The following is a 24,909-nucleotide window of genomic DNA, read 5'->3' as shown; positions in this document are numbered from 1 at the left end:
TGACCCTGGGCAAGTCACTTGACCCCCATTGCCCACCCTTACCAATCTTCCACCTATGAGACAATACACCGAAGTACAAGGGTTTAAAAAAAAATTTAAAAAAAAATTAATTTCCAGGGGACTAAGTAATATTTTTTCTGGAAAGGGGGCAGTAGGCCAAAAAAGTCTGGGAACCACTGATATAGACCAATGGATCTTAATATCTTTTTAGCTTGCAATTAACATACATCTTTCCCTTTAAATTTACTATAAATTGAAGTGGCACCTTCCCTAGAATCCCATACAATGTTCTGCAGACAATTTTTGCTGTTGTTCAGTCACATCCAACTCTTTATGATCCCATTTGGGGTTATCTTGGCAAAGATACTGGAGTGATTTGCCATTTCCTTCCCTGGCTCATTTTGCATTTGCAGATGAGGAACTGAAACAAACAGGATTAAGTGATTTGTCCAGGGTCACATACCTGTCTGAAGCTGAATTTGAATTCCATAATGTTAGGCCTGGTACTGTATCTACTGTATCACATAACACCCATAAAAACTGTTTGGTGACTTGAATTCAATTATAAAATTGCATATTACACTCCTACAGGACATTTGATTCTGACCCCAACACTATGAAATGCTATCCCTAAATGAGAAGAAACAGATTAAGAAAGACACTTACCTCAAGTCACCCAGTTATTTAGTGCTCAGATCTTGATTCTTAGTCCTATTGGTTTCTACTACATTACACTATCTCACCCTCCCTTAAGACCTTTAGAAAAATCAATCACCTCCTACTTGGTTTAGGTTTTCACTGAAAAGTCTCCTACAAATGTATAAAAAATGTGTTCTGGCATTTAAAATCTATATTAGATTGCCTATCTTCCTCTCAAGGAAGGGGATAGATATGGGAGGAAGGATGAGGAGGGAAAGAATCTGGAACTCAAAAATTTTTTAAAAAAGAAATGTAAAATTCCTTTGTTGTTACATATTTGTACTAATTAAATATTGTTACATATTTATGTGTAATTGGGGGAAAATAAAATATTTTTTTTAAAAGAACATAAGCCCCTTGAGGGCAGGTACTATCTTTCTACTTCCATTTGTCTTCTCCTGGCATATTGCCTGGCACATAGTAGATGCTGAATAAATACTTGTTGACTAATCCTTCCCCCAAAAAAATCTGTGTTCATAGAATTATCTCCCAAATCCATTCATATATATTCTCTCATTGATATTATCAATGTCCATTTTTATCAGTAGTTAGAAAATTTCAATCATTTGTCTTAATAAGCATACCTATTCTGTAAAACTTCCTAAGTCAGAAATGGTTTTTGCAATTACAAGTCCAGTACTGTTATATTTCTTCAAACTGTACATAAGTTTCTGAGGTTCCGCTATTGATGATGGCCAACCTAAATCTCCTGCATTTTATTCTCTGAGCAGCCAGTGAGATCCATTTAAAAATACAATCTCAGCTTTGTAGCAAATTGCCAAGGCAGCTATTCAAAAAAGCCAATTAAATAGTAGGGATGTAATAAACACTTAGCATTAGCCAGGAAATGCTCTAGCAGAAAATACCCTAGAGAATAAGATTAAAAAAAAAAAAAAAAAGAAAAAGAAAAAGGTACAACAGAATAATTCACCAACTGGGAATAAAAATTAAAATAAGGAAGTTTTAGAACAGAATTTCTCCTGAGGACAAGAGTTATAAATATCTACCAGCATAATGGTCAAAGAAAGTGAAAGGGGAATGTATCCAATATTTAAAGAAGGTTTAAAAGGGAGAGGGAAAAACCTTTAATGAAAATTAACTGTCAATAAAGCCAAAATTTAAAAACCTAGGGGTGGAGGGTGGGGTGTGGGAAAAGTAGGTGACAATTTTCAAAGGAAGGAAAGATTTAGCCTGGTTTTCCTAACTCTGATAAAATTCAAGCTCATTAAAGAAGAGTTCAGCAAATAACAATGAGAATTTTGACAGTTTGACATTAATCATAGTAGAAACTGTCATTAACTTAAGAACATTCACTCATGACTCGGTACTCTTACTATCAGAGAGAATAATTTGTGAAACAAAATCCATTAAGATGTTTCAACATATATAATGACTCATTCTGAACTCTAAATTTTCTTATGACTGACAATATTAACAATGAAAAACACAGAATTCATCTCTCTTCCTCTAAGAGGATGGCTATGATAAGTAAAAAGCACTATTATTCCTTTTCCTCTACTTCCACCTACTGATGCTCAGTCACTCACTGAAACATCCCATTTATATTCAAAAGCAAAATGACAGCAACCAGCAGCTAACATTACTTCTCAAAGGGTAGAGTTTACTGCCAACATTATTTAATCACTTATTCAAAAATGTGGAGGAGTATTAGTATTAGAATGTTGCTCCACAGCACTTCAACTACATCTGGAAAAAATAAAAAATGTTACCTGAAGTCTCTACTGTATTGATCCTATAATTGATTTTATGTTGTATTGATTTTTATAATTGAGCCTGCATCTACCTTTCTATGTCCTTGAGCTTGGCTTTCCCTATGAGTTAGTTTAACAGTATAATTAAAAGAAAAGTTGGGGCAGCTGGATAGCTCAGTGGAGTGAGAGTCAGGCCTAGAGACAGGAGGTCCTAGGTTCAAACCCGGCCTCAGCCACTTCCCAGCTGTGTGACCCTGGGCAAGTCACTTGACCCCCATTGCCCACCCTTACCAATGTTCCACCTATGAGACAATACACTGAAGTACAAGGGTAAAAAAAAAAAAAAAGTTACCACCCATACAAGGTAGCTCCTGAGATACCTTCAGGACATCTGTTATCTCTACACCCCACAAGTTAAACTTGGTACCATCCCCAAAAGATATGCTCTCTGTTCTTGCCTGCCTTGTGGAATTTGGAGAGATTTTCATATCTTCTAAGGAAATAGCAAGTCTGATAGTTTTGAAGTACTAGCAAAATCTACAAGATGTACATGGGTCCCATAAAACAATTAACACTCCTTAATTACTTGGAGAGGGGCATGATAAGCCTCACCTGAATGCCAGCCTACCTGTAGTATAGCCAATCATAAAATCCCACAACTCTTAAGACTCTTTCTTTCTTGTGTATCAATAAAGAGGGACTCCTCCTTCTCAGTGGGATCACTGGCTTTATGAAGATGGCCAGACTGATCCACTTTGTTAACAGTTATTTATAGTAGAGGACAGCTGGGTAGCTCAGTGGATTGAGAGCCAGGCCTAGAAACAAGAGGTCCTAGGTACAAATCTGGCTTCAGACACTTCATAACTGTGTGACCCTGGTCAAGTCACTTAATCCCCATTGCCTAGTCCTTACTGCTCTTCTGTCTTAGAAACAATACAGTTTCTGTCTTAGAAACACAGTATTGTTTCTAAGACAGAAGGTAAGGGTTAAAAGAAAAAAAGTTATTTACATCACTGTTAATAAACTGATCTTGTTCAGAGTCTATACTTCAGTCTATATTAAATTTGGGACAATCCTTTTATACATAATTGGCAATTTTTATTGTCAAATTAGGATAGCATATCAAAAATTGACAAAATTCACTTTAAAACTGTTGTCATCAAGAAATTCTTCCACAAATCTTCAATCATTTACTCCACTGACTTCTAGAAATTCCATGCTCTCTCAATTCTATTTTCCCCCACTGGTTCCAATTGCAAACTGATACTAAGAAATAACAAAGGGAAAGGCTTCTTAACAGTCATAACTTATAGAAAGATCAAGTCCAAAAAGAAATGTTTTTAGGTTGTAGATGTCCTCTAAAAAAAGCTCCTCTATTAAAAGTCAAACCTTGGCTTGGTTGATTTAGTGATCTTGTTCCAGTCCCTGCATTCTTCTGGTCCAAATACCCAAATTTATAAATATCCATTCTATACAAACAAATACTCCCAGCTTCAGTGCTGAAGTTGTTAGCACTCTCCCACCCACTGACCACTGTCCTTGAAGGAATTTCCTATCTCCATTCTTCTTCAGGCTCCCTTGGTAGCTTCCTTAGTCCCATTCTAAGTTCTGAGAAAGTAGATTCTTACTATTATTGCATTGGGAGGAAAGCTCAACAGTATACCCTTTTTTCCCCATAAAAACAATATAAAGATGGTGAGATTCCAGAATCTCCAAAAGACCACTTAACTAATAGAGTAATGAAAAATGTTTCTATGGAAAAACGTTGCAAACAACTAATTCAAAACTGTGGAACAAAAGTTGCTCACAAGTTGAGAATGATTTAAATGAATACTATTAACAGACTAAACCGGTGTTCAGCAGTAAATTTTATTTGTCTCCAGATTTCATCATTTTGCATGGAGAAGTCATTAAAATGTTTGTTTAATTAGCTTAGTCAGAATCTCAATCCAACAGTTTAATTCATTAAGCTACTTGAATGCATTTTGCAATTTATTCAATTATTAGGATGGTGTTATGATCAGATCACCCATTCTATGGGCCAATATAGAGATTCTTTTATGATTAAGGCAAATGATTAGTAATATCTACCCTTAATATTTTTCAGGCCCTCTCTTTTCCATGTTACTTGGCAATGAATTCAGAGGTCTCAAACAAGTATTTGTCCTTCAGCTTATAAGTAGTTTAAAAGCCCCTTTTTGAGAATGTTGGCCCTACCCATAGATAGTATTCCATGTGCAAGTGGGCTGGTTCCCCATCTGGATAAGAATACAAATTAGGTTCCTAAACTTTCATAACAGAATGTCAACTCTTGCCTCCCCCGTATTTGGAATTTAAAGCATATGGATCCCTACTCAATGAACAAAACAGATTACTGGCACTTCCAACATTCTAAGAGAATTCAAACATGAACGACTGATATTTAACAAAATCTCACTCAAAACAATGGATAATTGAGAGACAAAGGTTAATAGCCATCTCAACAAGCACTACCCCTTTATTAAGTTAAATCATCAGACTGTAATATGCCTACACATTACCTCAGCTCCACAAAGATAAAGTTAATGATTGATATTTAGACTTTTGGCTTTTATCAAGAATAGATAATAAATGTCCATTGGAATTTGACTTTTGTACATCTTATCCAAAGTCTAGACCACTCACTAAACTCCAACTTTAATTCAATGACTACAAAGTTGTATTTTCAGATAACCTTGTATACTTTCTTTTATTGATTAGAATTTTTAACCTAACATGTTGCCATGGAACCAGTTGCCATGGAACCAGTTGCCAGGGAAACTCAAATCTAAATTCAATTCTCAACTTCTATAATTACATCATTAGTTTGGGATCAGGGGGAAGAAAGTAGGGAAAGTGTAGGCTTAGAGAGATTAAAATGAATAAAGGAAAAGTAGTAGCAGCTATTTATTGTGAGTCTTGAAATATGTATAAAAAGGATTATGACCTGGATAAACATTTTGAAGTGATGATCATCACTCAATTCAAAAGTTATTGTATTAGAATTAAAAATAAATGTTAATCTCCTCTTTCAGGTCAATAATCCTAAAAAGGTGACAGATGTATAAATGGATCCAGAGTGAACTTCGAGATATGGTGAATTTGAACTTTGGAAGGGTTGAATGCATTTATTTTGAATGGACATTCTTATGCCAAAAAAGGGACTGCCCCCTAATTGGGTTTTTGTCAATGCATCTAACATTGGTTTTGTTCTCTCTCCCTTTTATCCCCAAATTATTCTAAGTTTTAATTTATGTTTCCATGATCCATTGGGGAGACTAGTCTCCCAAAGGATCACAGGGGGAAAATGTACAGTTGGAAAATCTTGAGCCCCTGGAACTGCATTGCCCAGGATTCTTTTCTGTATTTCCCACAATTTCTTTTCCTATTTACGTGTGTCTTTTGCATGATTGTATATAAGTTTTGGGTAACGCCTCTCTCCCTCTCTCTTCCACATGAATTGAGTGGTGAATAGTCTTTGTTGCCCTAGTTCTCTCTTCCAGGTGAGGTGAGTAGGGAACATTTCCTGTGTTCTCTAGCTCTCTAGTTAAATATTAATAAATCTTTATAAATATTATACTTTGGAGGTATTGAATATTAATTCCAAAATTAACACATATATGATCAACTCCAAACAAAAAGGACAAAAAGGAGGTAGTCTTTTTGGTTCAGTAAGAATAGGGCAAATCTGGTGAAATGAATTTACTATTTATTAAGGCTGAACAAATCTGTTTTAAAAACAATGCAATAAGGGCAGCTGGATGGCTCGGTGGATTGAAAGCAAGGCCTAAAGATGGGAGGTCCTAGTTCAAATCTGGCCTCAGACACTTCCCAGCTGTGTAACCATGGGCAAGTCACTTAATCCCTACTGCCTAGTCCTTACTGCTCTTCCACCTTGGAACCAATACACAGTATTAATTCTAAGACAGAAGGTAAAGTTTAAAAAAAAATGCAATACTAATTTCAGAAACTAGGATAACAGTAATATCATTAAGCTCTCAGCAGTGTAACCTTTACAGTGGTCTTTCTGTACAATGACCATATTAGGTATTATTCTCCCTACTGGCCTAAGGTCACAAGCTAGAAAAAAAGAATACAAATAAGCAAGGATTTAAAGTACATAAAAATCTAAGTGAAAAGACTTTTTTAAATGATGGCTTGACTTTCAATTTTCCATAGCAACAGATAATAGCTTTTACACAGTTAATAAGAAAAGACTAAAAATAAACACCTTGCTATTCTTTGAACACGCCATTACATATCCAAACTGGGAATTTTTACTAGCTGTCCAGCCCTGGCTAGGAATGTTCTCCTTCATTGCCTCTTACCTCCTGACTTCCTTCAAGTCTTAGCTAAAACCCCATCTACCACAAGAAACTTTTCTGATCCTCCTTAATTATCATGCTACCTTCTCTTGATTATTTCCAATTTGTCATGGATATAGCTGTTTACATGATGTCGCCATTAAACTCTGAGAGCTCCTAGGAAGCAAGGATTGTTTTTGCTTTTTATCTCCAGCACTTGGCACAGTGCCTGCCACATTAGTGGGACTATTAGTACATGTTAACTAATTGACTGCTAGTTAACTGACAGTTAAGGGACAAAGGAATTTGACTACTTAAGAGTAAACTGTGATAGCAGTAAAAGAAGTTTTCACAAAACTTTAAGCATCTTTCCAAATCACTAAGCTAAGGAAACACAAGTATACTGGGCTAAAAAGCTAAGAGTAGAACTAGACCCCTAACATTTCCTATGAAAAATATTAATATCATAAATAAGAGGCAAAAATTTAATTTCTTTTAGACTCATTATGTACATCCCTGATTTAATTTATATAAGTGTTCTTGTCAATTAGCAGTGGTTTATTCACTATGCTTAAAGGTCCAAAATTGCTTAAGGGCTCACCTTTCGATTTTTAAAGATGGTTTATGTGTTTGACTTACTTTACCATTCATGAAAAATTAAGAAACTTAGAAACCAAGTTCTTCTAATCCTTCCTGGTTTGAAAAATCTTGAAAATGAACTTGATTTAAAAAGTTACACAAACACTGAGCATTAAAAGAGCACTATCAGAGGAGTGTTCCTATCAGAGGCCTTCCCACTTTTAGGTGAATGAAATGTTTCAACTTTTTTCTCCCTTACATTGCCTATAAAGAGAAAAGGCTCAAGAAATTTTCAAAAAAATTTTGTAGATCAGACCTGAAATCATTACTACATTCCTGATCTAATTCTAATTAGTATACACCAGTTTAAAAAGCAATTACATAAGACGAAAATAAAAATATAATCTTTATTATTATAAAATATTTATCATTAAGGTAACAAAAAAAGCATATTTTTATAATATAGCAAAAGATAAGAATTTTTACTACACAAAATCTTTAAGAGGTAAGTTAGTTGTACATGAACTATTTAAACCTAACATTAAAAGAAAAATTTAGTATGTTTTTAAAGGCTATTTAATCTACAAAGAGAATTACCATAAAATATTTCTGATCTCTGCGATAACATGGCATTCATTTGTCTTTTGTCTAAACACTAATAGTTATTATACTATTAAGATTCCTTTAAAAAAAAAAAAGATTCCTGCCCTCTGTCCCAATGCTCTAATAAGAATGATTCTCCACCAATTTTCTTATTTAGGACATGACTACCAAAAAAATATGTTTTTAGGTAAAAATAAGCTACAAAAAAATATGGACACCAAATAGAAAACAGGAAAAAAAAATATGTCCCCAAATTCTTCAACCACCTATTTCATCAACAGTTAAAAGTGCTGATTTAGATTACTTCAAGCAAAATTTATCATGTTACCCGTAACAATCAAATCTTAAAAAATGAATTGTTTTTCTATAACCTTTGACTAGCTGCTGAGGAACTAGTTTGTTATATCAAGTGTTTCAAAGACACAAATAATGCAGCTTGTACAGCTTTCTTCCCCTTTTCTTTATAGAATGAAATAAGACAAAAAAAAAAGTGATGCACTGTTGAAATAACTCTGAGGTTATAGGGCAAGAGGCAGAAAATGGTTAATTTACCAGGTTAATGATATTAAATGATTTTTATTGAATCTATTCCATTTCATTCATAAATCAATAAAACAGGAATTAAGCATAATCTTTAAGTCAATGTCATTTTAATGTTAATTTTCAGTATTTTATAAGCTCTAAAATCTTCAGAATAATCCCTATTTACCCTCCATTAGAGAAAACATAAGATTTAACTCAATTTCACCATTATGTCCTATATTAATCTGCAAAGGCAGAGAAAATTTAAAAAGCAGTTTATTTACTAACTATAATAATAATTCTGGACTTGGAATGGTCAGATAAATATTGCTTAGCTTAAAGCAACCTTAATAATCAAGAACTACATATTCCCATTTCTAAAATATGCAAAATCCCTTCTTTCTACTCACATATGGATCACTATCCTTTCTCTCCTTTACATGGCATCCTTTTTTTTTTAAACCATAAACATCTGAACTTATTTCAAATAGGCCGTCAGATAAAGAGCAGCACTACTTGCCCCAGGATGCTAGTAAAGCCTACTTATTGCATGCAAACTAATTTTGTCACAAAGAAAAAAAAGTTAATTGGCAAATGTTTTAAAATATCTATTGTATCATGCTAGAACCATGGGATACAAAAATGTAAGTGAGACAGTCCTTAGCTTTAAGAAGCTTACAATCTAGACAGGTTCACAACAATTGGATATATATGTATACATAAAATAAATACATGGTAACTGTGTGGTAGGGAAGTTGTGTTGATCAGAAAGCTTCCATTAGCAGATGATGCTTGGGCTGAGTCTTTGATAAGGTAAAGGTGAGGAACAAATGCACAATGTGAAGAAAATAGAATGAGGAACAGAAAGGACAGCTTGACTGGAAATAATCTGCAATGAGCTTGGAAATGACTGCTATTGGAAAGGCAGGCCATGGCCAAATTTGGAAGGGCTTGAAAAACCAGACAGTAATGTACTTCTATATTTCATCTCAGAAGTCATAAGGAGCCACTTTAGTTTACTGTAAAGCATAATGACAACTTTTTAAAAAACTCCCAAAGACTGAATTTCTTCTCCTCAGACTAAAAGCCCCATAGAAATCATTCACTCCCTCTCCCCCCCAAGGAATTCAAAAGATACTGAAAATGCTGGAGGGACTCAGAGTTAAGTATTATTCCCTTTCTATTCCTAGACTTGTCATTTAAGTAGATGTAAGGCAATTTGGGCCTTAGGTTTTCCAGGAATGATAATGTTGGCCTGGGGACCAATTTCCAACTCAATCACTCAAACTAGCCCATATTCTCTACTCACACTTGGAAATCAGCACTTTCTCATTCAATTTAACTAATATGTGGCCTGTTAACAAGAAGCCAGTGAGCTTCTTGAGAAAAGGAAGTGCCTTCTGCTTTTCTTTATATCTACCAGTTCTAGGTAAGAGTGCCTAGTACATAGAAGATGCTTAATAAATGCTTCTTTGCTGAATGTATCCATAACACTTGGCATAGTGCCTGATATATAGTTGGCATTTAATAAATGCTACCTGGATAGCCTTTTATTTACAGTGCTTGGCATATAGCCATTAGTTGTTGTTTCAGTCTTTTTAGTCCTATCTGACTTGTTATGATTGAATCTTCCTGAGCCCACCTGACATTTTTTGGACAAAGATACTGTAGTGGTTTGTCATTTCCTTCTCCAACTCAATTGACAGATGAGGAAACTGAGGGAAACAGGGTTAAGTGACTTGTCCAGGGTCATACAGCTAGTAAATGTCTGAGGTTCCATTTAAACTCAGGAAGAAGTCTGCTCAACTCCCAGCCCAGTACCCTAACAAGGCACCGCCTAGTTGCCCTCTGGTACAAAGCAGGCACTTAATAAATGCTACCTGACTTTGAATCTCCAGTGCTTGGTACGCGATAGGCACTTAAAAAATGCTACTTGACTGACTGTATCCTCAACGCTTAGCAGTGTCTGGCACACAGTGAATGCTTAATAAATGTTTCTTGTCTCTTGCCTGACAAGTAGCCCAACTCCTCCCTACAAGGTATCTGCGCTAGAAGCCTTGAACCATTCCTCGCATTGGACACATTCCTGACGTCCTCACCCTCCCCTCCTTCCCTGGCACCCGCTTTCCTTTTCTCTACTTCCATTCTTAGCTCATTTCTCTTCTCCAGCTTCCTTCAATCCCGCTAATTCCTAATTTCTTCTCTCTCTTTCCCGCCTACCGCTAGCCCCCTCCCCCGCCAAGGTTCTGTAAAATCCCCAACGCTCCAGGAAATGCCCGCCCACCTGACCAATATAACACACCCAGTATTACCCATTGCACAGGGCTGGCGGAGGGCTGTCCAAAAATCAATCACTCACATGCTCACACGAAAGGAAAGAGAAGCCCTAACTGGCCTGGGAAATGCCCGCCCACCTGGCCAATATAACACACCTATTACACACCCAATACTGCCACCTGCACAGGGTCGGGAAAAGGCTGCGACACACACACACACACACACACACACACACACGAGAAAGAAGCCCTAAAGACTGCGACACACACACACACACACACACACACACACACACACGAGAAAGAAGCCCTAACTGGCCCCCGGCTCTTCCGGGCTCTCCTCAGCCCCGCCCCCTCCCTTGCCCGTGGCAGACGTTTTGGACAGTCAGTTAATTCTCAGTCATACAATCACTCAGACTCCCGGCCATCCTGGGCCTCCATCATCCCCAATCCCCCCAGGCCCGGGCCGGCCCCTCACTCACGGATAGGCATGTTGGCCCCAGGACGCGCTCGCCTCATGAGGGCTCAGCGAGGATTGGTGAACCGAAGGCCAGAGGATACCATGATGACGGACCGGGTCTGGACAGAGGTCCGAGGCGGGTTGGGGGGAGCCGAGGCTTGGGCCCAAGGGGGCGGGGACTGGCGCCGAGCCAGAAGCCCCGCTCCAAGTGAAAACGGGCGCCGCCGCCGCCAACGCCGGCCCCCCCTAACCCGGCTCTCTGGCTCGACGGCGGGACGGTGTAACCGCGCGCTGACGTCAACGCGTCACTGGCGTGGGCGAAGGCCCACCCCCTTCCTTCAGCCTTGGGAGGGGATGAGGCGGGGGGGCGGGGCATTGTCCCGAAAGGGTGCAGATGATCTCTGAAGGTGGACTTAAATCCAACTAGGCCAGACCTCGTCAAATGTCATTATAAGAAGGAGAGTAATACAACAGTATTAGTATTATCGATCTAGGGCTGGAAGAGACCTCCCCTAGACCAACCAACCCCCCTCATTTGGAGATTTATAAACATTAACTGCCTGCTATGTGCCAATAAACTCATTGGAGATACAAGGAAATATAAAAGTTCCTCCTCTCCAGGGGCTCACATTCTAATAGAGCAGACAACATGCAAATAAATCACTTCAAGTTAACAAGATACTTGACATAATAATCCTATGAAATATAGAGCCTAACCTCTCTCCTAGCCTCCTTCAATCCCACCTAAAACCTAATTTCTTCTCTGCCTCCCCTGCCTACCTCTAGTTCCCCCCTACTAAAGATTCGGTAAAATCTCCAACTCTGAGAAATGCTTGCTTGCCCAATATTAGGCATTGGTTCCCTACATTTTAAAAAGGAGAGAAGCAGGGCTTACAAGCAGTTAGTTGACTTCTCCATGGTCACACATATATGTGTCCTTCAGAATTTAAACCCAAATGTTCTGACGCCCAAGATGATTCTGCCCCATTTTTAGAACCAGATTATTTAGAACTAAAAGAGATGATTTTGCCCACTTCCTTCTTTTAAAAATGGGGAAATTGACAATCAGAAAGGTTAAGTGACTTGCCAGGTAATTAGGGGTAGAATTCAAATGCACATCTTGTAACTACAAATCCAAAGGTCTTTCTACTACTTTGTGTTAGACCCATCTCCATGTATTAGGTCTGTGACAAGCCAGCAAATATTTATTGAATATTCATAGAATATTATTTGCTTGGGAAATTCTGTGGTTCTCACTATCAGGTACCATACAGTATAAAAGAGGAAATAAACCTTTAAAATATCTAATTTGCATACAAAGATGTAAATTTGCTTACATTGAGAGTATTATGAGAGATAATAACAGAGAGCTAAGATGGGGCCAGCTGGTAAGAAACTTTTCAGCTAAATTTAGAAGTTTGTACTTCAAAAAGGTGGTGAGAAGCCTCATTTAGAATGGGGGTGGGAAGAAAAACAGAAAGAGAGGAGAGGGAAGAAGGAAAAGACAGGGAATCTATATCCTTCTCCTTAATAAAATGTAACTGAAAAGGATATTCTGCCAGAGAAGCCCTCAGATTCAGCATCTTTAAGACTAATGGCTGTTCAACCAAGAATTTCTATTTTGTTTCTCTCCACATAATAAAATTTTGTGTCATTATATAAGCTTGTCCACAAGAAGGCAATTGGGCTCAATATTCTAAGGTCTCAGATTTCCTAAATTAAAATCACAAATCAAGAGAATGTCAAAATCCCCCAAACTGTAAACTCCTCAGTCTCTGACACAAGAGTAAAGTCAATCACAAGCTTCAACCCCTATAGGAACCTGCCATTCTTTTGTATTCATCCTCAGTCACCTGCCCAGGCTCTATTGAAATTTACAGATGTCTGGGGCAATGGCCAAGGGGAGTTCAGTCCTGGAGATGAGTGCTTTAGGGTCTGCTGACACTTCAGACCTTCTAAAGCTCACAAGGTCTCCAATCCTCCCTCACCTAAGAACGGGAGGGACAGAGACAGAAGCAATGTAGGTGCTTGATGGCCCGGAGGCCCTAAGATACCCAGGTGCAAAGAGCCTGAGCCCCATAGCTCCCTCCTCCTAGGAGACCCACACCTTGCCTCACTTACCTGCAGGGAAGAGAGACTCCATTTAGCCAGTGAATGCCTTTTCAAATGCGCACTTAGTTCTAGCTCCAGAGCTATCTATAGGCTTTTCTTCTTCCCACAGTTATTAGACAAGAAAGTTACCAACTACCAGATGTTCTGAAGCATTCAAATCCAGGTTTTTTGACTCAAAGTCCATTGCTTTATTCCGTGCTTGACTGCTTCTCAAACATTCTCTGCTCTGCATTCTTTACTCTGATTTGTGGATTTCCACACAAGACAATATCTTGATAAGCAAAGCTATTCCACCATCCCTTTTTTCTTTTGAATAAATTATACCTTTTCGTTGTTGTATTCTAGGCAGAGTTCACATCCCACTAAGCCCCAATGCACTTTAGTAATATCTGTGAGGTCAAATGGTATCACATGGTATTAAGAACTCTAATTCCCATTATTCTGCACATTTGTATATAGACCTCTAAGGACGTGATTATTATATCTGCTAATTTCCTGAGCACTGTCTCCTGTGAATTACTGATTATTTCTGCTGTTATACTCTGTGGGCCATGATTTCTCATTTATTAAATGAAGGGGTTAGACTAGATGATCTCTAAGGTTCCTAATCACTCTAAACCTACAATCCTATCATTTTCTTCCCCTTTCATGCCTGCTACTCTGTGCTAAATCTATGCAATCTGATTTAGTGGTTGTCGACCAACACTGTTCTCTCCCTTCCCTACAATTTTTAGATTCATTCTATAACTTATATCAGCTGTTTATATTATTAATATGTCCTTTTTTGCTGGCTTTTATTCTGTTTCTGTTTCTGTTTGAAATTTCTGTTTGAAAACTCAGTCAATAAACATTTATTAAGAACCTACTATTAGCCAAATATTGTACTAAGATGTGGGGATACCATGAAAAGCAAAACATATGTAGCCTTGCTCCTAAAGAACGCTTAGGATAATGGAAGAGACAACATGCAAACAGATACATAGAAAGCAACTCCATATAGGATAAATTAGAGATAATCAACAGTGGGAAAGAACTAGCATTAAGGTGTAATTGGGAAAGGCTTTCTGTAGTAGGCAGGATTTTAGCTGGGAATTGAAGGAAACCAGGAAAACCAGGAGGTAGATATTAAGATGAGAAAGCATTCAAGGCATAGGGGATAGCCAATGAAAATCATTTGGGAGATAAAATATTTTGTGTGAGGAGTAACAAGGAGACCAGTGTCAAGGAATCACAGAGTATCTAATGGGGAGGTAAGAAAAAGAAGAAATAAGAAAACTGGAGAGGGCAGCTAGGTAGTGTGATAATTAGATTAAAGCTATACTGCCCATCTTTAGATTTAATCACCAAAGGTGAGAGCACCTCCAGTTCTGGGAGGTCCTTACCCACATGTGCTAGAGTGAGTGAGAATCAGAATCAACTGACAGCCCCCTAGGCAGTCTATGAGAAGCATCTATTGTGATTGGGCAGGCAAACTAGGGGAAGGCACAGGAAATGACACATAAGTGACCCCTTTAAAAGGAGAAGGTCTTCTGCTGGAGAAGGTCTTCAGTTGAAGAGGGCTGCTGATGAAGAAAGTCTTCTAGTTTTCCTGTGGAGGAGTGTTGGCTGGAACGCTGAGACCTTGGTGAGACTACCTTCAATATCTTCTTTAGAAGTCCTTGGTGAGTTTAAAGACTGACTGAATCTTCCTGAACTTCTCTTAAGGAACTTCTTTTAATAGACTCTGTGAATGAATGAAGCTTTGCTTCATTCACCTCTGGGCCTCTGGCCCTCTGACTCTTGGCTGAGGGTTAATTAGATCTACCTGGATTAATTAGAGGATCATAGAAAATTACCTACTGTGTTAGATTCTTATTTCCTTATTTCCTCTCTCTCTTCTCAATTGTAAATAAACTTCCATAAAAGTCAATTTTGACTTGAGATTATTCTTAATTGAGGATTGATAATTGTTCAATCCTCTGGTGACCATTTTAATATATTGAACCCCAAAAGCCCCCTTTTCCCCCTGGCTTAGTGAATTAAGAGCCAGGCCTAGAGACAGGAAGTTCTGGGTTCAAATCTGGCCTCAGATACTTCCTAGCTATATGACCCTGGTCAAGTCACTTAACCCCCTAACCCTTACTGCTCTTCTTCCTTGGAACCCTTACACAGTATTGATTCTAAGATAGAAAGAGCTTTAAAAATAAATGAATAAATAAGAAGACTGGAAAGGTATGAAGGTATGGTGTAAATTATCTTGATATGCTAGAATTGTCCTTTTATCTATGATGATGTATAAAACCAACTTTGTTTACCTGAGACACAGAATGATTTGAAGACTAATTGTCTTTATGGCCCAGAGTAACCTGAAGAAACTAACTGTTTTTGAAAATTATAGCCTGGTTGAAGTCCACCTGCCAGTGGCTTATTCCATACCAGTACTCAGGGTCTCTCTGGGATGAGCTCACCAAAAGGGCTTGCATAAACATGTTTCAAACTCAATACCTCTGGTCACAAAGCTTCTATCCCTGGTCCCAGTCTTATTATCTCTAATCGAGCTATTTTGGTTTGATTCAGTTACATTTAACCTTTACAAGGTCTCTGCTAGTGTTCCTATTCTATGCTGTATTGTAGGGGAACTGATTAGTGCATGCTTGGGATCATGCTAAAGAATGTTTTTGCATGCCAAAAATGTGTGCCAAAGATGTCTTTATTCCTCTTTGCACCTGACAGTCTGTCACTGTCCCTGGGAACTCTCTACCTATGCCACCTCAGATCTGTCCCTGGATCAGTCCCTCTCCTACCTCCCTTCACTGAGAATTATAAAAATAGTTGCCACCAGACAATCATATTTTGAGTGCTTCTTGGTACTAGACCAATTTGCTCTGATGTGCATGTATATCCCTGCTTAATAAAGATTATCTTGATTTTAAAGAGTCATATCTCTTAGTTATCTCTCCATTCTGGGGAAGTCTGGGAGGTCTCTGGGGTTCCAGCACCCCAGGGTATTTGCTCCCCTTGGGAGAAATAGAGACCTAAGTTCCATAGAGTTCGTGCCTCAGTTTACAGTTTGAAAGGCTTTAAATACAAAATAGAAGATTTTATATTTGAGACTGCAAGTGATAGAAAACCACTGAATAGGGAAGTGACCTGGTTATTCTTGTGCTTTAGGAAAATCACTTACCTGATCTTTATAGAGGAATTAAGAAGGCTATTTCATTAACAACTAAATTAAAATAATAAAAAAGAGTCCTATGATGGAAAAAAGAGATAATCTGGATTTCAAATCCAGCTTTGCCATTATTCCACTATGTGACTTTGGACTAGTCATTTGGCCTCTAAGATTCCTTAATAATTATTTTAATTCCTTAAAATAAGGAAGTTGAACTAGATGAAATCATATTTTTTTAGATTTAAAATCTTGTGAGTCCTGATACAAACTAGTCGTGTTACCCTGAGCAATTTGGTTAACCTCTCTGGCCCTAAGTTTCCTCATCTATAAAATGAGTCATACGAAATGGGGAAGGGAATAAGCATTAATATAGTGCCTATTATGTTTTACAAAAGCATCATTTGATCCCCAAACAACCCTAGCTAGTGCTAATTTATCATCACTTTATAGATGAAAGAACCCAGAGAGAAGCCCTGTGACTTGGCCCAGATTAAATGGCTGGTGAATGGCATCTTCTTCCTTCTCCTCCTCAACACCACCATCACTACTGCTGCCATTTATATAGTGCTTGTGTTGGGCCATTCATGATGCTAAATGACTTCCTTTGATCTTCACAACAGCCCTTGAAGGCAAGTGCTACTATTATCCCCATTTTACAGATGAGGAAGCTAAGGCAAACAGAGGTTTGGTGACTTACCCAATGTCGCAGAGCTAATGTGTCAGAGGCTAGAATTGAACTTGTCTTGCTGTACCCAAACTATCTCCAAGTTAGATGATCTCTGAGGTCATTTATAGTTTATTGTTTACAATCCAAGTCATCTTCAGCCATAGATTCCATTAGGAAGGTAAATAGATTCTAACCTCCTATTAGAAAGCTTTTAAATTGAAAGGCTGCCTGGCAATGAGAACCTGGCTCTGTGTGAGTGCTGATTTGTCTCTATTTAAGCCACTTCGAGTTAGTGTTCTAAGATGCCTGGGCTCCCTATTTCACTTTAATTCTTCCCTCTAACCCATAAACCCAAAAGTAGAAACAGTGAGGAAAGCCAAGCATCAAGGTAGATCCATAATCAAACGGAGCATTAGCCCACCCTTTCGCTGCCAACAAACACATTCTACATAGTAGAGTCTCCTTTATTCTCAGAGCCAAACATCACAGGCATTGGTGCTTTGGAGAGATCAAGGCAAATGGATAGTGAGCAACACACTGAAATAACAAGGTTAAGAGTTCTTGATTAAAACAGACAAAACAGCTGGAAAAGATTCTTTCCAAACACTATCATTTTAAGCAATTAGAGGAGAGGCATTATCTGTCATGGTTATTTACTAAAATACTAGCTAACAGCATTTAAATGGGTTGTAATGAGCTGTCTTTTTTTTTTCTGTAACAGCACCTACAAGTACTCACACATACACACAAACACACACACAAACAGAAGTCCACACACAAAAGCACTCACAAAGGCTCACACAATCTTCCAAATAGGTTCTTCTACCCATTAACTGAGCAGAAAAGTAATATGCTGAGCAAATAATGAAATACACCAACTGAAAGAATCAAAGAAGATAATTTTCAAGCCATCACTAAATTCAGACTCCTCAACAACATGTTAGAGTAGGTGATAAGAAGCTTTTCAGAAGGGCATTATTATCTTCCGTCCAGTCTCCTAGGACTACAGGATTGTTACCTCCTTCAAGCCGAGGATCATACCTTCCATTTCTTATAAAGAGCCTGGGTCTAGGGCTAAGTGCATAAATGCCAACCTGGAAGACTGTGTCTCTAAAGTGCCATATGGATTTATCTGTCTTTGGTCTACCTTTGTTCAATATTTTTTTAGTGAATTAATTGGGAGAAGGCATTTTGTGCCTGGCATAGCATACATATTAAATTTGTAGATGACACAGACTTGGGTGAATAGCTAACATGTTAGGTGACAAGATTCCAAAAGATCTCAATAGGATAGAATAATGCACCTCATCTAATAAGGTAATATTTCCTTCACTACTTAAGGACTTATATGGGTATTCTTGCTAGTGACATCTTCCCCATCTCCTATATTGTTTATTAAATCATCTTCATGAAATGTGGCTGATATCCTTCATTTCATGGCCAACTTCCAGCTGGTGAATATCTCTCAACTTAATTGGGCAGATAACAGAAAAGTTGTCTGCCTTTTTTCCATTCAGAACTTTTCCAGCTTTTTAAATATTATTTCATTTTGTCCTCCCAACTCTAGGAAGTAGGTGCTATTATTATCCCCATTTTATAGATGAGGAAACATGGAAGGCAGAGGTTAACTAGTGCACCCAGGGTCACACAGCCAGTTAAATGTCTGAGACAGTTTTGAACTCGGGTCTGAGAGAAACTGCTGGATGAAATTGGAGGGGATGGGATTAAGAACATATGTAAGGGATAGCTAAGTGGTTCATGAATTGAGAGCCACCCTGGAGAGAGGAGGTCCTGGGTTCAAATTTGGCCTCAGATACTTCCTAGCTAGGTCCCTTAACCCCCATTATCCTGTCCTTGCCACTCTTGGAACCAATATCTAGTATAGATTCTAAGACAGAAGGCAAGAATTAAAAGTAATATAGATTAAATAATTTAAATTAAAAAGAAAAAGAAATAAAAAGAAAAAAGGAACTAAAAGAAAAGAAAGAAAAAAGAAAAAGAAATTTAAAAAAAGACATCTGTAGAGGGATGGGCCTTCATGATGAAGCGTTGAAATAAGACTTTCATGGAGAAAGATGAAATAGACTTCACTTGTAAGGATTTTCACATCTTTTCATTCATGTTTTAATCTTTCATGTCTTTTTATTCCATGTGACTATTGTATGTGCTCTTCCATACATCCTCCATGGAGATATACTCAACAGGCTAAAGTCCTTATTTTAGGTATTTTTATATTTAGTAGTTATCTGTTGTTATAATTATGTTAGTCGGTTGGAAGATCAGAATCTGTAAGTCTCTCAAAGTCGATTGTCTTTACAATATTGTTGTTATTGTAGAATTTCTTCTATTGGTTCTACTCACTTCAACTTGCATCACTTCATGCAAGTCTTCCCAGGTTTCTCTGAAGCACCATGATCTCTCTTGAGTGAACTTAGGTCTCATTGAGGAGCTGTAATCTTCTGAGCCTTGATGTAATTAGCCTAATTCAAATCAGCTATTTGCCAAAAAACAAACAAACAAATATATCTGGAGGTCCTACCTACCTATACAGAATTCCTTTTCCATTTGTACTCTGTCCTGAATATGCTCAATGATTTTGTAGAACATTTTGTCTCCCTGTTTGGTCCTTGTTTCATGTGAATTGATTTATCCAAGAAGCTTTTCTTAATAACTTGGTATGTGTAGGGCACTTTGCCAGGTAGTGGATAGACAATGAGGTGGGACAATGGATATAGCTCTGGGCCTGGAGTCAGGAAGACCTGAGTGTAAATCCAGCTTCAGACACTTCCAAGCTATTTTGACCCTAGGCAAGACACTTAACCTTAGATTACCTGTCAAAAGGATGCAATGGATCTACTGGAAAAGGAAATAGCAAACCACTCTGTTTGCCAAGACAGCCTCATGGACATCTATGGTTCATGGGGTCATGAAAAGTCAGACATGACCGAATGACCAAACAGTAAAATTTATACAGTGCCTGGTTTATAGTTAAGCACATAATAAATGTTTGCCTCCTTCCTTTCAGGCACAGGGAATTCAGAGATAAAAATGAAATAGTTTATGTCCTCTATGAGTTTACATTCTCCTAGGGAATAATAATAATCAGAAAATTACTAAAGCATAGTTATCACTAGAGTTGCATTTCTAAATGAAATTTTTAATGATCTTATGTGATCATTATGTATGTGAATGATTCCTTGCTAGAGAAGAAAATGTAAGGTTATACTTTGATGTCCTGAATCAAATGCTTTGTTTTCTTTTTTGATAATTGAAAAAAATAAACATAGTGGTATTTTGTATTCTTTGCACTTTTCAGGTAATTGGGTGACTATAAAGATGTCATCTTCTGTAGAAAAATCATTTTCAAATACATTGACAAGTTAGAGGACATCTAGAAGAAGGTGATGAAGAAAATTTCAAAGGCTACCATAGTCATCACTCCTACTCTTTCATCAACATTTAGTGGCATATGGTCTCTAAATTGGTTTTGTGTGTTGTATTATGCATTATGTGTTCCTGCCACGCCACTAAAAAGTGAAAGCAAAACTAATACATAACTTATGTGTTTTAAGTGGGGTTTAAGAGACATAGCAGAGTCATCTGCTCCCAAGATGATGGGGAAGGATGCTAGCAAGTGACTGCTCCTTATAGTTCACTTGGGCTTGTAATGAGCCTTCATATCTCCTCATCCATAATTTCTGAATATGGCAGGAAGCAATGAATCTTACAGCAACAGGTCACTTAGGTAGTGGTACATTTCACAAGCATTAGTTTTAAGACTGAATCACTTTTTTTCATCACTTATTTATATAATTAGTGAAGAACTCTACCATCTTTTCTCTTTTTTCTTCAGTTTTACTTTATTAACACAGCTTGTACTGGGATGCTAACAGATAGGAGATGCTTTCTTAAGTGAACTTAAGTCTCATTGAGGAGACCCTGTAATATGGGCCTTGATGTAATCAGAACAATGTAATTTATTATAAAAAATATCTAGAGGTTTTTACTATAGCATTACTATACAGAATTTCTTTTCCATTTATACCCTGTGCCAGGTAACCTTGATAATATTGATCAATATCACTGTATATCATTTTGTCACTTTGTTTTGTGCCTTATTTGTTAATTCATTTATTCAACAAGCATTTCTTAATAATCTTGTATAATATATTGTATAATATATAATAACCTGCTATGTGTAGGGAATAATAACACCACTGCAACTAATGTTCTCAAGGTACCAAGGGTTGCCCTGGCATATATGTGACAGGGGGAGGGGATGAGAGAGTATAGATCCTGAGCCCCCACCTATGGTCTTCCTATTTAACAAACTAGTTAGCAGAATTCCAATAACTCTTAATAAAAACATTTATAGAATGTAAAGCAAAAAACAATAATAAAACAGAGGCACACTTTCCCTCTGATGTATACAGTGTCCATGGAGGGGAGCATGAGCAAAAGCTTATAAAATCATGGCAAAGAAACCCATGAATAGGGAATATGTGTACCAGAAATAATTCAGGACTCTGGCCTACAAATCTTGATATCTTTTGTTTCTCTTAGGAACAGTCTACACAACAATTTACTGATGGTCAGGAATGTTTCACTATCAGATGACCCTTCTTGGTCACTCCTCTTTTGAAATGCTGAAGTATTATTATATCTTTTCAACAAAAATAGAAACCCTAAGCCTAGGATCAATGAGTTTTTCCAGGTCATCTCCTATGGCTATTCTCTAAGGGCTTTCCGTCTCTTAGGAAATATATAACATTGAGAAGAAAAGTGAAGGCAAAGCTTGTTTTCTCAAGCCTGCTCTTCTAAGCAGCAAAGAGTAATACAAAGTCTTTCTTCTTCCAAGAAGCAAATGGCAGTGAAAGTTCTGAGCTCTTTTCCTAGCCCTAACCATAGGTCTCTGCTGAGATCAGCTCTCAGATCTTCTATGAGTCCCATGTTCAGTTCAGCTCAGCTCTCCCTGACTAGTCTAAAGCATATCTTGTGGTGATGAAACAAAATTCCCATTTCTGTCAACTATATCATAACTAGGTGAAATACCTTTGTTCCATTGTTATAAAACACTTCTAGGAATAAAGTTTCCCAACTATTGTCTTCCAAGTCCTATGCTAACTATAGACTAGAAAACAGGACATTTCAGGCATCTTCAACCTGAGTGCCTCTTCTCTATGGGGAAAGCCAAGAAAAGACCAGCCTAGAAATGCAATATTTGTAAAGCTGTTTAATTTGCAAAACACTTTGCATATTTTGATAAACTATCACATTGGAGAACTGGTTAAAAGAACTGGGGATGTAACTTAGTTTAGAGGAGAAAAGATTAGTAGATGAGCATAATTTGTATATTTATGTACGGAAAGGACTGTTGTTTGGAAGTCATTGAATTTCTTTTCTTTAGCTCACAAGCCAAAACTAAGAACCATGTGTGGGAGATGCATAGTTTACTGTGAGAAAAAAAAAACTGCCTTAGAGTTGTTTAGAAGTGAAATGGATTTTCTCAGATGAGGAAAATAATTGGTCAATCAATAAGGAATGAATGGATGAATGAATGAATGAATGAAAAAGCATTTATTATGTTTAAAGTCCTGTTCTAAGCATTAAGATAGGCAATCAAGAAAGCCCTTGTTCTTAAAGAAAACACATTCTAATGACAGAGACAACTCATAAAGGAGGTTTTGTCTGCAGGTTAGATGGAAAAGCTCTATAGTGCAAGCTTTGCAGTGGCAGAGCACTGGGAATGTCCCTTCTTAAATGTCTTTCCTCTGATAAAATCATGTCTGGTTCTGATTCTGAATCATTGGGTAATGGCAAGGACACTTAGTGATGAGAACTTTCTTTTCTGAACCTTCTGAGTCCCAGTGGGTGCTGAGAACACTAGAGCTTTAGTATCTACAAAAGTAGATGCCAGGAATGATGGCTACAAGGGCTAAGTAGGATAGGAGGAGGTCTGGTATTGCAAGAGATACTGCCTATCCCAGAACTCTTATGTTCTTCAATGGCATTTGATCAGTGGTTAGTATTAGTGGTCCTAAGGAAGATGCACCTCCTTTCTTAATGATAGCTCTGAAGATCAAGGTAGAAGTAGGCTGGTGATCTGGGGGGGCACTCTTATTTTGAGGGCTTTTGGTTTCAGGGTTCTGAGTTATTTCCATTAGGATCTGAGATGAGGTGGTGGTTAAAATGGAAGCAAGAGTTTCCATCAGCTGGCACATGTTTCCTGTTGTCTGACGTCAGGGTGCTCATTTTTGTATCAGTTAAGCTGGCTTGCCTGCCCTAGGAGAAGATATAAATTTCTTCAAATGTTTTTAAAATAGAAACTGGATGTTGATTTGTCAGGGATGTTCTAAAGAAAATTCCTGCTCTAATACAGGTTGAATTAGATGTTCTCTAGGATCCACAGTAAAAGGTGAAATTGGATGATTCTGTGGCCCTATGGAAATGAATTTTGAGTGGTAAAGGGTCAAAGGGAAAAATTTATCACTTAAAATCTCAGAGAAATACCTTGTTTTTCTATGAAATGGAGTGACTCTCTGGCCTCATTTTCTTAATGAGAATTATTAGCCCAAAATAGTGAAGGTAAACATGAAAATGCCCTGAGTTATTTTTGAGGCATAAATAGAAAGCGTAGTTAAAAAATAATGAGATTACTATGATTGACTGCACTGCCCACATAGGCACAATTCATAGAAGACATTCTTAGGATTCAGTTTTATTTTCTCTCACTTGCTCCACACAGTGAAGTAAACTACTCCTTTGGGGGTCAGAGTGAAGAGCTGCCTCTGCCCCTACAACCTGTAAGCCCAGAGGATTGATGAGAGCCTGATCAATGATTTGTCACATGTGAGTCAAAGTTGTGCTGCATTATTATTTTTATAGGAAGGAGAATATTGGAATTTTCCTATTTTTGAGGGTTTTGATAATCAGCTTTCAATAAGAATGCCTAATGGGAGTTCTTTGAGGCTGGCCCACTATAGAGGTAGGGAGGTGATTAAATGGATTAAGCATGAAATCAGGAAGATCCAAGTTGAAATCTGGCCACAGACACTTACTGATTATATGACCCTGAGTAAGTCATTTAATCTCTCTCTGTTTCAGTTTTGTCCGATGTAAACTAGAGATAATAGACCTCAAAGGGCTCCTGAGAAATTCAAATGAGAAAATGTTTATAAATTTCTTTGCTCAGTGTCTGGCATATTGTAGGTACTTAATGAATGTTTTTTCCTTCTTAGGTGAATAACAAATGCTTTTGTTGAAGTGAATAATAATTATTGCTTCTATTTGTATATTCCTCCACAATCATCTTTCTCAAGATATGGAGTTGTCCTTGAGTTTGCAAAGGCAGCACTAGGAGATTCATAAGTCTTTGAAAATCCCAGGGCAGATCTTTGCCTCTCTGAGGCATGAGAGAAGGGTGATAGTGGAGGATAGTTTATACGTTTTGAAAAATGTAAACGCTATTCTTAACTTGTGGGCTGTCTGGTTATAATTTGTTGAACCCTGACTAGTACAATCCACAGATTGTCAGTCAGTCATCAAACAATTACTCAGCAACTGCCAGGTATTGAGCTAAGTGCTGGGCATACAAAGAAAGACAAAAAGCTATTCTTGCCCTCCAGGAGCTTGCAATCCAATGGGAGAAACAAACTTCAAACAAATAGGTACAAACTAGCTAAATATGCAAGATGAATTGGAAATATTCAATGAAGAGAAGGCACCAGAATTAAGAGAGATTAGAAAAAGCTTCCTGTAGAAGGTGAGATTTTAGCTGGAACTTGAAGGAATCCAGAGAAGTCAGTA

General features: G+C 37.6%; 1 protein-coding gene across 1 annotated transcript in view; it reads right to left on the bottom strand.

Annotated features, from left to right (window-relative positions):
• Window positions 1-11,404, bottom strand: part of EFR3A (EFR3 homolog A) — a 161,173-nt gene extending 149,769 nt beyond the window's left edge. The window contains exon 1 of the mRNA XM_044684304.1: window positions 11,196-11,404. Coding sequence (XP_044540239.1) covers window positions 11,196-11,232 — 37 coding nt within the window. The 5' untranslated portion in view covers window positions 11,233-11,404. The remainder of the gene's footprint in view (window positions 1-11,195) is intronic.
• Between the last annotated feature and the right edge of the window lie 13,505 nt (window positions 11,405-24,909).

Source organism: Gracilinanus agilis, chromosome 1 (assembly GCF_016433145.1).
Source record: "Gracilinanus agilis isolate LMUSP501 chromosome 1, AgileGrace, whole genome shotgun sequence".
Classification (NCBI taxonomy): Eukaryota; Metazoa; Chordata; class Mammalia; order Didelphimorphia; family Didelphidae; genus Gracilinanus; species Gracilinanus agilis.
This window is presented reverse-complemented; position numbering and strand designations above follow the sequence as displayed.